At 34.6% G+C, this 16,670-nt stretch overlaps 7 protein-coding genes across 7 annotated transcripts; 4 read left to right on the top strand and 3 right to left on the bottom strand.

Annotated features, from left to right (window-relative positions):
* Nucleotides 1-308: 308 nt before the first annotated feature.
* Nucleotides 309-1,438, top strand: DFA_10597 (uncharacterized protein; the record flags this gene model as incomplete). The annotated part of the gene is made up of 6 exons (XM_004354449.1): nucleotides 309-455; nucleotides 524-642; nucleotides 719-855; nucleotides 936-1,036; nucleotides 1,123-1,157; nucleotides 1,198-1,438. 6 exons carry the CDS (start codon nucleotides 309-311, stop codon nucleotides 1,436-1,438), a joined length of 780 nt encoding a protein of 259 aa, XP_004354501.1.
* A 466-nt stretch (nucleotides 1,439-1,904) lies between these two features.
* On the top strand, nucleotides 1,905-3,459 carry cap (cyclase associated protein; the record flags this gene model as incomplete). The annotated part of the gene is made up of 2 exons (XM_004354448.1): nucleotides 1,905-2,144; nucleotides 2,248-3,459. The coding sequence occupies 2 exons, from the start codon at nucleotides 1,905-1,907 to the stop codon at nucleotides 3,457-3,459; spliced, it is 1,452 nt and encodes a 483-aa protein (XP_004354500.1).
* A 232-nt stretch (nucleotides 3,460-3,691) lies between these two features.
* On the top strand, nucleotides 3,692-6,378 carry DFA_10595 (methenyl tetrahydrofolate cyclohydrolase / NADP-dependent methylene H4F dehydrogenase; the record flags this gene model as incomplete). Its single annotated transcript, XM_004354447.1, has 3 exons — nucleotides 3,692-3,862; nucleotides 3,939-4,649; nucleotides 4,891-6,378. The coding sequence occupies 3 exons, from the start codon at nucleotides 3,692-3,694 to the stop codon at nucleotides 6,376-6,378; spliced, it is 2,370 nt and encodes a 789-aa protein (XP_004354499.1).
* A 74-nt stretch (nucleotides 6,379-6,452) lies between these two features.
* DFA_10594 (uncharacterized protein) lies at nucleotides 6,453-7,337 on the bottom strand (the record flags this gene model as incomplete). Its single annotated transcript, XM_004354446.1, has 4 exons — nucleotides 6,453-6,510; nucleotides 6,607-6,669; nucleotides 6,932-7,060; nucleotides 7,321-7,337. 4 exons carry the CDS (start codon nucleotides 7,335-7,337, stop codon nucleotides 6,453-6,455), a joined length of 267 nt encoding a protein of 88 aa, XP_004354498.1.
* An 86-nt stretch (nucleotides 7,338-7,423) lies between these two features.
* On the top strand, nucleotides 7,424-8,877 carry DFA_10593 (uncharacterized protein; the record flags this gene model as incomplete). The annotated part of the gene is made up of 7 exons (XM_004354445.1): nucleotides 7,424-7,466; nucleotides 7,562-7,592; nucleotides 7,735-7,922; nucleotides 8,162-8,249; nucleotides 8,297-8,489; nucleotides 8,575-8,750; nucleotides 8,829-8,877. The coding sequence occupies 7 exons, from the start codon at nucleotides 7,424-7,426 to the stop codon at nucleotides 8,875-8,877; spliced, it is 768 nt and encodes a 255-aa protein (XP_004354497.1).
* Nucleotides 8,878-8,981: 104 nt separating this feature from the next.
* DFA_10592 (uncharacterized protein) lies at nucleotides 8,982-11,546 on the bottom strand (the record flags this gene model as incomplete). The annotated part of the gene is made up of 2 exons (XM_004354444.1): nucleotides 8,982-10,301; nucleotides 10,374-11,546. The coding sequence occupies 2 exons, from the start codon at nucleotides 11,544-11,546 to the stop codon at nucleotides 8,982-8,984; spliced, it is 2,493 nt and encodes an 830-aa protein (XP_004354496.1).
* A 257-nt stretch (nucleotides 11,547-11,803) lies between these two features.
* On the bottom strand, nucleotides 11,804-15,456 carry DFA_10591 (uncharacterized protein; the record flags this gene model as incomplete). Its single annotated transcript, XM_004354443.1, has 2 exons — nucleotides 11,804-15,062; nucleotides 15,143-15,456. The coding sequence occupies 2 exons, from the start codon at nucleotides 15,454-15,456 to the stop codon at nucleotides 11,804-11,806; spliced, it is 3,573 nt and encodes a 1,190-aa protein (XP_004354495.1).
* Between the last annotated feature and the right edge of the window lie 1,214 nt (nucleotides 15,457-16,670).

Raw genomic sequence — 16,670 nt, 5'->3', positions numbered from 1 at the left:
ATTGCTTCTATGTTTAAAACACTTGAAGTTGGTTGAGGGGTAGTAGTAGTAGTAGTAGAGTAAAGAGTAGGAGTAGTAGGAAGGTATTCCAGAGAGTGAGATATATTAACAAAAAGAAAGAAAGAGAATAGACACAAACAAAGTAAACGACGATCGTCAGGAGCCTGTCCCCTTTCGGTGTGACGTCCAATGCTTGTTTGTCCAAAAAAAAAAAAAACCTCAAAAAAAAAAAATCAAAGTAAGTTCATTGTTGACTGCATGAGTACTACAAGAAGAATGCATTCATCAATATAAAATTAACCAATACAATGAACCGACACAACAACAATCAGCGATCACTATTTATACTATTGATAACAATATTATTATTGTTTATCAATAATGATCAACATATGGTAGATGCATTAAGAACAGGTGATTTAATAAGATTCTCAAAAAAGAGTATTCATGATATGGTATGACTACAACAACAACCAAACAACTATAGTAACTGATATGGAACCATATATATATATCTATCTAGAAATCAACAGAATGGACAGATATAAAGGCAAAGTTTTCACCTAGATTCAAGATTGATAAAACCATTACCCTTTCATCACTTACCTCTGTCGATTTGACTAAAGATTCTTTATACAAAATGTAACAAAACTAGATCTCTCTATATCCTCCCCTTTTCATCTTCTACTTCATCTTTACTTACATTTAATGAATTTAGGAGTTTTTCCTTTTTCGATAAGTTTACTACGACATGGATCACAGTGGCTGATGGAAATGGAACATTTTTAAATCATATCGAATTTAATCTATACTATGCAAACGATGATTTAATAGATGTTAAATTTACTTTGGATTGTAGGTTTTTTTTAAAAAAAACAGAGTAGAATATTTCTCCAAAGAGACAACTATATTGATACCTTTAACTTTAACTTTAGATAATGATGAAGAGATTCATAGAGGAATGAAACCAGATCATTTCTATCTTATTTATAAATGGCATCAAATGAATGAGCATGATATTCCAACAAGTCTATTTGTATTATTTTTTGTTGGAATATTAATTAGTGGTTCATTATTTACTTATTATGCCCTAGAGTTACAAATTAAATTATCGTCCTCAAGGAAAAGGTAACCAAAAAGAAAGAACGTTATAAATTGTAAATACTTATTTATTAATATTTTTGATTTATTTTTTAGACAAGAAAATAAATCACTTCCATTGTATCAAAATAATAATAATAATAATAATAATAATAATAATAATAATAATAATAATAATAATAATATAGTTAAAAATAATAGTCAACAATCACCTCAAACAATGACACCAACTAGGGTAATAAATAGAAATCAAAATATTAGTACTTCACCAAACTATAATATTTCAGGATTCGATATGATTAATGAAAATGATATTGAAGGATTTATCAATGAATAAATTTGAAGGCACGTGTTTTTTTATACGATACTATAATATTATATTATATTCGTCCGATGTCATCGGGATCATCGTCTTTGCATATAATTATTTCCTCTTGCGTTCACAGTTCGATGCCCAACCCATTTTTTTTTTGTCTGGCTTGGTGTGGTGTTCAAAAAAAAATAGTGGAAAGAATTTATTATTGTAAATTTTTCATTTTTTTTTTTTGAATAAATATCCTTTGGGTTAGCTTTTCACTGCTTCACACACTCTCTTCATTATTATCTGCTTGCTTTGGTAAATATATTTATATTACAGCTGCTGCGATCAGTTTTTGTAACATTACTAATACACAATAACTACTACTACTACTACTACTACTACTACTACTACTACTATTACTAGTATTTTTAAATAGTCAACTTCAAAACCTACTACTTTATATTTTTTTTATTATTTGTATTATTTGTAACATATCAAAAAAATGAATCAATTAGAATCAACTTTGGACACCCTCTTAAAGAGATTGGATACTGCCACTCAACGTCTTGAAACTGTTGAAAAGGCTTTGGCTTCTGGTGCTGCTGCTGGTTCTGCTCCAGCTGCTGCCGCCGGTTCTGCTCCATCTGCCGCTGCCGTCACTGAATTCCAAAATTTGGTTGATCAACACATCGTTCCATTTGTTGCTCTTTCAAAGCAATTGGCTCCAGAACTCGCTCAACAAGTATGTTGAAAACAAATTGGTCAAAAATGATAAATATATACAACAACAACAATATTAATTCTCTCTCTCTCTCTCTCTCTCTACCTATTCCTTTATATTTTAGGTTGATGAATTAATTGCAGCACTTGAATCAGAGAAACAATTGATTGCACTTGCTTCAAACTCAAAGAAGCCAACTCAAGATGCACTCGTTCAATTGATTCAACCAATCAACTTGCATGCTCAAAAGATCGAAGCTCTTCGTAACGCCAACAGATCATCAAAGGTCTTTAATAACCTTTCAGCCATCTCTGAGAGTATTGGATTCCTCAGCTGGGTTCTTGTTGAACCAACACCAGCTCCACACGTTGCCGAGATGAAGGCATCTGCTGAATTCTACACCAACAGAATCTTAAAGGAATTCAAGGGTGTCAACCAACAACAAGTTGATTGGGTTCAACAATACAACGCCTTTTTGGGTGATCTCCAAAAGTACATCAAGCAATACCACACCACCGGTCTTACATGGAATCCAAAGGGTGGCAATGCCCCATCATCTGTTCCAGCATCCTCTGCTCCATCAGCCGGTGCTCCACCAGCCCCAACTGGTGCTCCAGCCCCACCACCTCCACCACCAGCTGGCTACCTCGACGACAACAAGCCAAAGAAACCAGCTGCCGATATGTCTGCCGTTTTCAGTCAACTTGGAAAGGGTGAAGGTGTCACCTCTGGTTTGAAAAAGGTTACCGATGACATGAAGTCAAAGAACAACCCAAACAAGTCATCTGTCGTCAAGGCTGATGATCTCAAGACTACTACCACCACCACCACCGCCAAGGCTGCCGCCGCCCCAGCCAAGCCACCCAAATTTGCTCTCGAATCCAACAAGTGGTGTGTCGAGTTCCAAAAGGGTAACAAGAACATTGTCATTGCCGACACTGATCCACGTCAAACCGTCTACATCTACCAATGCCAAGACTCTGTCATTCAAATCAAAGGAAAGGTCAATGCCATCACCGTCGACAATTGCAAAAAGACAGCCATCGTCTTTGAAAATGCCATCTCTTCCTGTGAACTCGTCAACTGTATCTCTGTTGAAGTACAAGTGACCGGTAAGGTACCATCAGTCTCTATCGACAAGACCTCTGGTTGTCAACTCTATCTCTCACAAGAATCTTTGGCCACTGAAATCGTCACCTCCAAGTCATCTGAAATGAACGTACTCATCCCAGGTGCCACTCCAAATGATGATCTCGTTGAAATTGCCGTACCAGAACAATACAAGACTCTTGTCAAGGGTAACAGATTGATCACTGAATCAATGTCTCACGTTTAAAAACAGTAAAATAAACACACACACAAACAACTAATTATATATAACCCCAAATCGGTAATGATGAAAGATGAAATTTCGGCCAAATGCGGCTATTCTGTTTTAAAAAAAAAAACAAAATTAAAAACAAATTGATGATTCATCATCATCTTTAAGAATGATCAATATTAATGAAACGAACTAAACTAACAGTTCATTATCAACTTTCCTTTATAAACATATTATATTCAATAACATGTCAGCTGCTACTACTACAACAAACGTTGATCCAAAAATAATAGATGGTAGAATCATATCGGCCGATATTAAAAAAGATATAAAGATTCAAGTTGAAAAGCTGATAGCTCAAGGTAAACGTGCTCCTTGTTTGGTTGTTATTCTTGTTGGTGATAGACCTGATTCTCATGTAAGTAAGAAATATATATATATCAATATACTTACTTACTTACTTACTTACTTACTTACTTACTCTCTATTTCTAGACCTATGTTAGAAATAAAAAGAAAACAGCATCAGATTTAGGATTTGAATCAATTGATTGTTTATTACCAGGAACTACAACACAACAAGAGGTAATAGATATTGTAAAGAAATATAATCAAGATGAAGCTGTAGATGGTATTCTTGTTCAACTACCATTACCATCACATATCAACGAGGCATCGGTATTGAACGAGATTGATATTAGTAAAGATGTTGATGGTTTCAATCCAATTAATATTGGATCACTTGGTATGCGTGGAAGAAATGCAACATTTCAACCATGTACACCACGTGGTTGCATAGAGATGTTGGATAGAAGTGGTGTAGAGATTGCTGGTAAAAAGGCTGTAGTATTGGGTAGATCTAATATTGTTGGTCTTCCAGTGGCCCTAATGTTGATGAATCGTGATGCTACCGTCACTATTTGTCACTCTAAAACACCAGATATACCATCACAAGTAAAACAAGCAGATATTGTCATTGCAGCGATTGGTCAAGCTCGTTTTGTCAAAAAGGAATGGATCAAGGAGGGAGCAGTTGTCATTGATGTTGGTATGAACTCTGTCGATGGTAAGCTGTGTGGTGATGTAGATTATGTCAATGTAAAAGAGGTTGCTAGTAAAATTACACCAGTTCCAGGTGGTGTTGGTCCAATGACCATCGTTATGTTACTTTCAAATACTTTGGAAAGTTCAAAAAAAAGACAAAATGTTATTAATCTCTAAAAAAAAAAGAAATAATAAACAAACCAAAACAACAATAATATTTATTTTAAAAAAATGACTCATTTGTGTTTATTATACTAGTATTTCCCGACTTGGGAATCGAAAGATTGCATTGACCAAAAAAAACAAAAGATCTCTTTTTAATTTTTTAATTTTTTTATAAAATTTTATACACAATCTTTGTTCAAGAAGTTCATCACATGATCATTGTTAAAATTTTTTATAGTACTATCTATCTATCTATATATCTATAATGACACATACAACATTTAGTTCTAGTTCAAATCAAAAATGGGATCAAGAGATTGTTGATATAGCAGATTATGTATTAAACTATAAACCAACAACAGATGAATCATTTAGTACTGCAAAGGCAACTTTGTTTGATGCTATTGGTTGTGGTTTGTTGGCATTAAAGTACAAGGAATGTACAAAGTTGATGGGTCCAACTGTTGAAGGAACTGTTGTACCAAATGGTTGTCATGTACCAGGTACAGACTATGTATTGGATCCAGTACAAGCTGCCTTTAATATTGGTTGTATGAATAGATGGCTAGATTTCAATGACACTTGGTTGGGTCGTGAATGGGGTCATCCTTCTGACAATCTTGCTTCCATCTTGGCTGTGGCCGAGTACAAGTCTAGAGAAAACATCAAGGTTGGTCTACCACCTTTGACCATGAACGATGTATTGGTTGCATTGATCAAGGCCTATGAAATTCAAGGTGTATTGGCTCTCGAAAACAGTTTCAATCGTGTCGGTCTTGACCATGTCGTTTTGGTCAAGGTCGCTAGTACTGCCGTCGTTGCTCAATTACTCGGTGGCACACGTGATCAAGTACTCAATGCCGTATCAAATGCCTGGGTCGATGGTCAAAGTCTCCGTACCTACCGTCATTTCCCAAACACTGGTTCTAGAAAGAGTTGGGCTGCTGGTGATGCTGCCAGCCGTGCTGTTCATCTCTCACTCTTTGCACTCAAGGGTGAGATGGGTTATCCAACTGCCTTGTCTGCCAAGATTTGGGGATTCTATGACGTTCACTTTAAGGGAAACACATTCAAGTTCCAACGTCCATACGGAAGCTATGTCATGGAGAATGTACTCTTCAAGGTCAGTTACCCAGCCGAGTATCATGCTCAAACCGCTGTTGAATGTTCCATTCGTTTGCATCCACTCTACAAGCAAAAGGGAGGTGTCGATGCCATCGAAAAGATTGTCATCACCACTCACGAGTCTGCCATTCGTATCATTGACAAAAAGGGACCACTCAACAACCCAGCCGATCGTGACCATTGCATTCAATACATGTCTGCTATAGGTATGATCTATGGTGATCTCAATGCCGACCACTACGAGGACAAGGTTGCCATTGGCGATACATCGATCGATCAATTGCGTGACAAGATGGTCTGTGTCGAAAACACTCAATACTCTGCCGATTATCTCGACCCAGAGAAACGTTCCATTGCCAATCGTATCCAAATATTCTTCAAGGACGGTACCACCAGTGATGATGTAGAGGTTGAATATCCAATCGGTCATCGTCGTCGTCGTCAAGAAGCTCTCCCATTGATCGAATCAAAATTCTTTAATGCTCTCAAGGATAGTCCAGTTCCACAACAATCCCTATCTGCCATTCAAGATTTATTCAAAACTACCGATAAATTCAATCAAACTTCTGTTTTGGATTTTGTTAATTTGTTCAAGTGTTAAAATAAAAATGAATGAAATTGTTGATTATTTCTTTCCAAGTACACAAGTACTTAGTCTGAATCCTCTCTATTCTTTTATGATTTTTTAATTTCATTTATGATGACATATCCATCACTGCCACCAATTGCAATTCTATATAACCAGAGAATAGGAAATATTAGCATCCTACTCTATTAATTTTAATTATTTTTATTATTATTATTATTATTATTACTATTATATACTTACGATTTATTATCTGGTGAGAAAGAAATAGAGGATGAGGCATGTGTATTGTCAAGGTTGAATAGTCTGATATTGAATTGTTAATCACCTTGTTTATCTCTTCTTGAACTATATTTAAATTGTATTGTTATAGATTCAATAAAGGATATTATTATTATATTATTGTTGTTATATTGTCATTAACATTACCACACTACAGTTATTATATTATTATTATTATTAATTATTATTGTAGATAGCGCAGTTGGTAGAGCGATAGAAGAGGAATAGAATGAGAGAAAGACAACAGTGAATATTATTATTATTATTATTACTATTATATACTTACGATTTATTATCTGGTGAGAAAGAAATAGAGTATGATGGATCATTATGACCCTTTATCTCTGCTACTTGTTGTGTGTTGTCAAGGTTGAATAGTCGGATATTGAATTGTAAATCATCTTGTTTGTCTCTTCTTGAATAAGAATAATCTGGTGTGTCTCCCACTGCAAAAGCAATCATCTAAAGGTCGAGTTAAATAGATTTGTGAATTAATAATACATTGTATTGTTGTTGATGACAGATACTTGTGTGGTCAATATAGCTCACTTACGGGAGGAGTAGTAGATGATGTCGTTGTATCGTTGACGCTGCAACCAATACTAAATGAACGAATGAGCTTCCAAGTATTGTTTTCACACAATCTGACGATACCACCGCGGGTTACAACCATACTTTGGTCTCTGGTCCATTTGATTCTGCCACACACACCTCCCTCGACAATCAAGTGAACCAATTCTCTCGTTTCTACATCAAAGATATTAATTCTGCCATTACAATGACCCAATATATACTTGTTCAAAGGCGACCAGCTAACACAAGTATATTGGGGTGGTGAATGTCCTGGGCCTCTGTTAAAGTAAACAAAGGTGTCACTATATTTAAATTACAAGGTAGGAGGTAAATGTTTACAAAGATTCTGTTGTAGTTGCAATCGCTCCAATTGGGTATATAATTACATTTCTTTTCATTATCTGGATCAAAAGAGCACAGAGTATCTTGTAGCCGATTACTCTTTGTTATATGTGAGAAGTCAACTATGATATTAGATTTTCATCAAGCAAGAATCACAGATTTAAAATATAATAGACAAGGTGATAGACTATTCGTTGCATCACATGATGAGAACGTGTCTCAATGGGATACCTCGAATGGTTTACTCGTCAACAAGTTTACTCACCCCGATTCAGTCGGATCAATCAGTATCACTCAAGACTCTAGGTATATGGTTTCAACTTCAAGATACTCAGTGTATTTATGGGGTACGGCAGTCTCTGGTGAGTTATTAGAGGTTATCGATTGTGAGCCCAATACCTTTATTAATTGTGTTGAGTTCTCTCACGGAGATACACATATCGCATTCTCGTATCGCAGTGTCGGCTAAATTCAATCAAAGATCAAAGTGTGCTCTTTTGATCCAGATAATGAAAAGAAATGTAATTATCTACTATACCCAATTGCAACTACAACAGAATCTTTGTAAACATTTACTTCCTCCCTTGTAATTTAAATATAGTGACACCTTTGTTTACTTTAACAGAGAACCAGGCCCCAGGACATGCACCACCCCAATATACTTGTGTTAGCTGGTCACCATCGAACAAGTATATATTGGGTCATTGTAATGGCAGAATTCATATCTTTGATGTAGACAAGAGAGAATTGGTCACTTGATTGTCGAGGGAAGTGCGTGTGGCAGAATCAAATGGACCAGAGACCAAAGTATGGTTGTAACCCGCGGTGGTATCGTCAGATTGTATGAAAACAATACTTGGAGGTTCATTCGTTCATTTAGCATTGGTCGCAGTGTCAACGATACGACTACATCATCTACTACTCCTCCCGTAAGTGAGCTATATTGACCACACAAGTATCTGTCATCAATAATGCAATGTATTAATTCACAAATCTATTTAACTCGACCTTTAGATGATTGCTTTTGCAACAGGAACCACACCAGATTATTCTTATTCAAGAAGAGACAAACAAGATGATTTACAATTCAATATCCGACTATTCAACCTTGACAACACACAACAAGTAGCAGAGATAAAGGGTCATGATGATCCCTCATACTCTATTTCTTTCTCTCCAGATAATAAATCGTAAGTTCAATCTAATAGAACTCACAGTTGAATAATAAGAAATGTACTAACATTTTCAATTCCTCTTTGATCCAATAGAATTGCAATTGGTGGCAATGATGGATATGTTATCATAAATCAAATTTAAATAATAATAATAATAATAATAATAATAATAATAAAAAGTAATAAAATAATATTTTCGATAATGGAAAAATTTACATTTTTTACCAATTTATTCTTTTTTTTTTTTTAACCATTTGAGGGGCTAAAGCCACCTGAAGGATAAGAGATTGGACAATAATTATCATAACAGTCAGTTGTTGCATACAAATGTGTCGGAGAATCATCAATGATACCGCCCAAATCATCCAACTTTCTCTTTTTGGTGGTTGAAAGTGGAGCATTGATGATTTCCATTATCATTCCAATGTCAAAATTTTGACCTACCATATGATGATCATTTAATTCTGGTGAAGAGACTGAAGATGAAAGTGATATAGTATCTCCATTTAAAATATGAGATTGTGTAAAATCTGTAGAAGTAGAATTGTCGGGTTGTTGTATAATGTGAAAATGTTCAGTTGTTGTCGTTGTTGTTGTACTACTATCTACAAGGTGGTTGGTGTTCATAGTATCATATGATTGATCTATATTTGGTGTATTATTTGAAGAAGAATCGGTTGAAATGGTTGAATCATAATTATATATTGCCTCATTATCGTTTGATAAAATTGTTGTAGGCGGTGGAATATAATGATCAAAATTAATTTCCAGTGGCTGAAATTGATATTCAATTGTTGGTATTTGTTGTTGCGATTGAATAGGTTGTTGAATAGGTTGTTGTTGAGGTTGTTGTTGGTGCTGTGGTGGTTGATGTTTAACATATTGTTGGTGCTCTTGGATTGGTAAAGTTTGTTGTTGAATTGGTAAAGGTTGTTGTTGTTGTTGTTGAGTGTGTGGAGAAGGTGGAGAGGAAACATCTGACGAAGGAGATGGTTGGCTTTGATAATAAATACTCTGTGGTTTTGAAGTAGATGTTTGTTGGTGTGTAATTGGCAAAACAGGTGGAGCAACAATAGTTTGATGAGAAGTATTTAATGTTGGAACTGTTGTTGTCTGTAATTTAGGTGGTGGTGTTATTGTTGTTGTTGTTGTACTAGTAGTAGAGGAAGAAGAAGAAGAAGTCAACTTGTTTTGAGTTGGAGCTTTTGGAGTCTTTGGAATTTGAACTGGAGTTTGAATTTGAATTGGAATAGGTGTTGTAATAGGTTGTGGAGGAGGAGGTTGGTGATGTTGTTGAAATGTTTGTTGTATAGTATGTTGGATTGATGGTTGATGAGTTTGATATAAATTATTATTGTATTGAAGAGGTATTGATGCAGATGTATCATTTGCATATTTATAACCCACTTGACTTGCAGAAGGAAAATCTACATTGTTTGATAGCACTTGGAGTAAATATTGATATTGAGCATCATTTAATAATCCATTCTTCCAATCCATTTTATCTTGTGGTGATTTTGATTCATGATCCTTGTTCATTTGATCCAATTTTAATCTTTCTGTTATCTTTTTGAAAGGAAATAGAGAAAGATAATTATTATCAATTGATCAAATTCTAATATATAGATAGAAACATACTCTGGTAGCTTTTTGATTTGTTGCAACTCTTCTTAGAGCATCTAAAATTAAACGACCCCAAGTGGGATTTGATTTTGATGATGGTTCATCATGTAGAATGGGAAGGTCCAAAATATATTCCAAGCTCATTGGTACATCACTGCCACGATTGTTTTCGACAATGTTTACATTTGGTGCAGGTATACAATGGTAGAGTCTTGGTGATGCTTCTGTTTTTAGATATTTTCCATCAACCACTGAAAGATTATTATAGTTTATCGCTACTATATTTTTAGTTGCTACTGGTCTTTCAATTGACGAAACAACAGCAGCAGCAGTAGCAGTAGCAGTAGCCGCTAATGGTTTTGATTTTGTTGAATTGGTTTGAGGATTTTGATAAAGTGAGGAAGGAGGGGGAGGTGGAGGAGTATAAACATTTGGAACAGCTGGCATCGATTTTGATAAACTTTGTTGTTGTTGTATATAATGAGATGATTGTGTCGATGGTGGGATGATAGGCTTATTATTTGGTACTATTGATGTTGGTGGTAAAGGGGGTGCTCTATTGACCATGTTGTTATTACTATTGTTGTTTGGGATTGATTTATAACTATAGGCAGTATTATTTCCTACAGGTGAACTCATTGTTGTTGGTTTTGAATAAGGAGGGGGAGGAGAAGAGACCGACTGTCTTGCAATTGTATTTGGTGGTCTATAGGGTGACACTGATGAATAAGTGGTCGATTGTCCATTTAGAGGTCTCGGTCCAACACAACACTTTCCAGTACATGGAGTGGATACAGTTCTCGGAGCCGTTGATGTTGTTGTTGTTGGTACACCCATAGGTTTAGAGGAGTTCATTATCATTGTGTTGGTCGTCGGTTTTGTCAGAGTACTTGACGACAGTGATGGTGGAATAGTTGGTCTAAGTTGAGAACTTGCATACATTGGTCTTGTTACTATTGTCGATGGTGGTGGTGGTTGTGGTATATATACTGTATTGATCATTGGTGATGGATTTACATTTGCTCTTTGTGTTGGTTTGGTTGTTGTACTCTGTCTTGTCATATTGGTTATTGTTGTTGCTGCTCCTGTGGTAGTCTTATTATTATTATTAGATGATGATGGAGGTTCATCAGTACTACTACTATTTGCTATATTTGACTTTGAAGAAGCGGAAGAAGTGGTTGACATTGTTTTTGGGTTTGTATCTGATACATTCTTTGATGACATATAATGGTTCAAACTCTTTTTAAAGAGTATAGATTGGTAATATAGAGGGGGTGAGGGTGTTGTGATGTGAGTAAACTAAACTATACTTTCATGTCTTTGAAGATTCGCTCTTTCGTTTGATTATTAAAAAATTTCTATTTTTTTTCGTTACCCTTTCATATACAAAAATTCGTTTTGATTGTGAATTTCACACAACCTAACCTTTGGTCTTTATTTATTTATTTTAAAATTATTTTTAAAGCTGAAAGTATAGGATGAGTATAATATTCTTTAGCCAAGATATGGGGTTGAGATTCTATTTTTAATTTAATTGGTAGCAAGACTTTTCTAACAATCTCGGCGATAGAGGTATGATTTGGGTCCAATTGAAAGATACTCTCCTTGATCCATTTCAATTTGAGGTCGGTTTCATTGTTGAGGTCAAATGATAGTTGTTGGATCAATGAAATGATGGTTGGGTTTTGAAGGTTCTTGCGTCCATACACCTCGGTTGGATCCAATACTGAACAGAGGTCAACTACCATGGTCAAGTTTGATGCATTCAATGCAAAGTTAAAGGCACTCGAATAATCTCCAGATTCAATAAATATTTTCAATTCTGGATAAATTAATGATGATACTGGTTTGATGGTTGGTGAAAATGTTTGTTGAGGTTGTTGAGGTTGTTGTTGTTGAAATCCTAAATGTTGAGGAAACATTGATGCATTTGGTTGTTGTTGTTGTTGTTGACCTGGACTATTATAAAGATTCATCATATTTTGATGTGGTGATGACATATTATTATTATTGGTAGAAGTTGGGAATACTGATGGTGCACTTGTTTGATGTTGTTGTTGTTGTAATTGATGTTGTTGGAATTGAATAATATTCATCAGTTGTTTCATATCGGTTTGCATTTGTTGTTGTTGTTGCAATAGACCATTCAAAATGAGATCGGTTGATTCCTTTTGTTGTTTGAGTTGTTCAGTGAGAGCTACTTGACTGGCAAGTTGTTGGGCTTGTAGTGAAAGTTGGAATTGCTGACTACTTTCGACAAGTCCACGTTCAAACACAACCGAGATGTGCTTAAACATGGTCATACAAGACTTTTCAAATCCTGGTACCAAAACTTGTCCAAAATATTCTAAAAATACAGCTTCAATCTGTTGCTTGATCGTAGATTCGATGGCTTCAGTGACGGTTGATGTTTTGAGCTGAGAATTCAATCCATCCAAACTAGTCTTTAGAATAGATTCAGACTTTGTTCCAATCTTTTTAACAGATTCTTGTACAATCTTTCCAACCAATTGTTCAAAAGTTACACCCAATGACTTTTCAAGACTATATAGTACTGGTACAACTTCCTTTTTTACCATCTTTTCAAGATTACTTTTAATTGTAGTTTGAATTAAATTTGTAATCATTTGTTCATCAATTGAAGAAGTTGAAGTTGACTTTGATGATGATGATGATGATACAATTGGATCTACTATAGTAGTAGTTGATTGTTGTGGTGGAGGAGGAGTACTTGTAATAATTGGAGAAGCTTGAAGAGTTGGACTTGGTTGTTGATTTGTTGATTGAATTGTTGGTTGAATCGGTTGTACTGTTGTTGGTAGAATTGATTGATTAGAAAGACTAAGACTACTACCACCACTACTACTTGGCGGGTTAACAGTTGGAATTTGAAGTGGTGTTGGTCTAATCGATGGTGTTTTTGATTTTGGTTTAACAGAAACTGGTGGTGATGTTGTTGTAGTTGTAGTAGTTGCTGATGTCAATTCCTTTTCCTTTTTAATTGGTTGTGGTGATGAAGTACCGTTATTATTTTTTTTTGTGATTGTTGGAGAAGTAGTTTGATTAACCAAACTAGCAGGACTAAGTAATTGATCAACAGATGTCAAGTCTGATTCTGAAATACTTGGAGAGACTGATGATTTTGGTGAAGGTAACAATTCACTTGATGGATGCTGTTTGGTTAATTGAGATTTTGGTACCTTTTTCTTTTTGTTGGACGAGGAGGATGGTGATGGTATCGATTTTTCATCACCATTTTCTGGAGAAATATTAACTTCAACATGAGACTTTAGCGATGAAACATTTGTTGTAGTAGAGGATAATAAATCTTTCAAATCTTTGGTTGGATCTGGAAGTGATACTGGTGGTGGAGATGAAGGAATATTTACAAGTAATTTTCCTGGTGTGAGCAATTCCAATATATCTTGTTCGGTTGTTGCTGGTGGTAATGGTGGAGATGAAACAGCGACAGAGGTGGCAGCGGTTAATTTTTGACCAATAGTTTGACCATCTCTATCATTATAAATATCAGATTCCAAATAGGCTTGAGATAGTTGGATACTGTGAAAGAGGATAGCATGACCTTGAACAGAATAGATTGTAAATTTCTTTTCCTTTCTCTCTTCACGCATTGAAGTACGGGCGACTGGAGTCGATGTGATTGATTTTACAGTGTAACTAAGTACTGGCTTTTTAACATCAAACTCTGTAATATAATCAAAGTGTGGAGTTGTCTCGGAGGTCGATTGTTGTTGTTCTAATTGTTGATCAAAATGTAAAACATAACCTCTTGAACAACCAGTATGAATGACAAATAGGTATTGATCTACTGAATTTAATAGACATGGTTGGTCACCTCCATTTTGGATGGTAACCTTTTGTACAACTTTCCAACCGTCAATCTTGACCACTGATATGTCACGATTACCACGACTTGCTACAATCAAATGATCTCCTTGTCCAATAAACGATACAAAGTGAATCTCTTCTGTTGACAATGATGTTGTGCTACTCTTTAGCGAGGTGGCATTGAGGTCGATCAATCCAACCGATCCATTTGCACCACCGTATGCGAGAATAGAGTTGGATGGATTGTATGCAAGAGCATTGATATTGGCACCGGCTTGTACGGCGATCGAGAGGATGGATGGTTGTTGTTGTGATGTTGAAAAGTCAACTATACTGAGAGCAGCCACTCCACTTCCTCCAATGGCAATTCGTGTTGGACCACACCAACATACCTTGGGCAACATTTGTGGGTTAACATCGGCAGAGACTGCAGTCGTAGAAAAGAGACACAGTTGAGTAGAGATGGCACCGGCAGTTGATGGATTTGATTCAATGTCATAGACATAGAGTGCTCCACTATCAGTGACACAGGCCAATAGATTGGACTGGTCGTTAAAGAATTGCATGTCAGTGATTGTACCAACGATATCTTTAATCAGTGCCTTTTGTGAACTCGATCTTTCAAGTACACGTATCTTTTCACCCTTGACAGCATAGCAAATGTAATTATTGTTGACCGATATCAATCTTCCCCAAAGATATTTTAATGACGATGGAATAATGGTTATCGTTTGACTCTCCAAATCTGAAATATATTTCATTGCTATTGATTGATCAATTGTAATTTCATTTCCATTTAAATAAACTCCATTATGACTTGTTGTAATATTATTTGATTGTTCAAAACTTAAACTAAAGTAAAAAAAAAAAAAGAAGTAAAAAGTAAATAAAATGAAAAGAATAAAGAGTTGTAAGAGTTTGGGTTTACATACTTTGGTAATACACCTCCTCCAATTGATGATTTTAATGGTTTCTTTGATGGTGTTAACATTTCTTGTTGTTGTTGTTGTTGTTCAATAGGTGGTGATGGTTGTTGTGTATTTGTTGTTGTTGTTGTTGGATTAGTTGTTGGTGGTGTCAACTTGTTAAAGAATCTCATTACATTATTCTCATCTTCATTTGTAGTTGTAGTTGTTGTAGTAGATGTAGATGTCTCTTGTTGCTGTTGTTCACCATCTTGTTGTTGTTGATTTTGGTTATTGATATTCATAACTGATTGAAATAATTTATGTAATCCGTTATTCATTTTCTTCTTCTTATTATTTATTATTATTCTATTATCTAATCTCTGTTTTATATATTATTTCTTTATCATAATTCTATTATTGAATTGAATTGAATGAATATTAATAATCATTAATGTCACATGATCATATGTGACATGTGTATTTTATTGTCTGACTTTTATATATATATATTATATTTATATGACCTACATTATGATTGATTGATTGATAGATAGATTATATTAAACTTGGTTGATTGTATATTTAATCTACCTTGTTGATTGATTGATGTCTTGTGTATGAATGTATATAATATAATATTGAACATCAAAAGCCCTCTAAACTCACCATCAAAACCCATTCAAATTTTTTGAAAAGACCAAAAATGAATTTATAAAAAAAAAAAAAAACAACCAAACCTGAACTTCAAAATCGATCTTTGAAGATCCATGGATCTGGACCTTTTGAAAAAATCAATTAATTTTTTAATATCCATTAATTCATTCAATCATTACTTTACCGTATTAATTAATTAATGATTTTATTATATTTTGTTAAGTGTAAAAAAAACAGTAAAGTGTAAAGAGGTTTTTAAAAAAAAAAAAAAAAAAAAACAAAAAGTCTTACAATTTTATAATTATTTTATGATTTAAATCTATGTATCTATCGATGTTCAAAGGATGATTATTGGATGATAATTTAACAAAAGAAAGAAAATGAAAGATTCAAGTTCAACTGCTGGGTTGAATCTGATGTTTGACGATATCAAGCGCATGGATCTGCCTAAAAAAACAAAAACTTTTTAAATCTCAAAAACTATGGTTTCCCTAAAAAGTCAAACATGGCAATAAGAATCTTGACATTAATCTTAAAAAAGTAAAACGTTTCTTCATGTTTCCTGTCGGCTTTTTCAATTTTATAAAATGCAATTGGTTGTTGCAAAAAATAGGTGACTATTATTGTTGTTGTTGAACATTGTGAGGTGGAACCAACTGATTTAAATATACAAGGTTGATGCGGATCATTTTTCAATTCATTCATACACAACAACAACCACAACAACAAAGTAGTAAATTCAAAACCACCAACCATTCTCTTTTATTTATTCTTTTCAAAACCAATAAATTAGATACTTTTTTTGTATCATCCGACATCATCCTTTTTTTTTTCTTTTCCCTATAAAGGACCAACGACACACACAACTTTGCACATTTTTTGTTTTTTTTTCCTTTTC

The sequence above is a fragment of the Cavenderia fasciculata genome, assembly GCF_000203815.1.
Source record: "Cavenderia fasciculata unplaced genomic scaffold Scf_EU5ZYIE02H8LDV-5, whole genome shotgun sequence".
NCBI lineage: Eukaryota > Evosea > Eumycetozoa > Acytosteliales > Cavenderiaceae > Cavenderia > Cavenderia fasciculata.
Note: the sequence above shows the minus strand (reverse complement) of the source record. Positions and strands in the feature narration are given on the sequence as shown.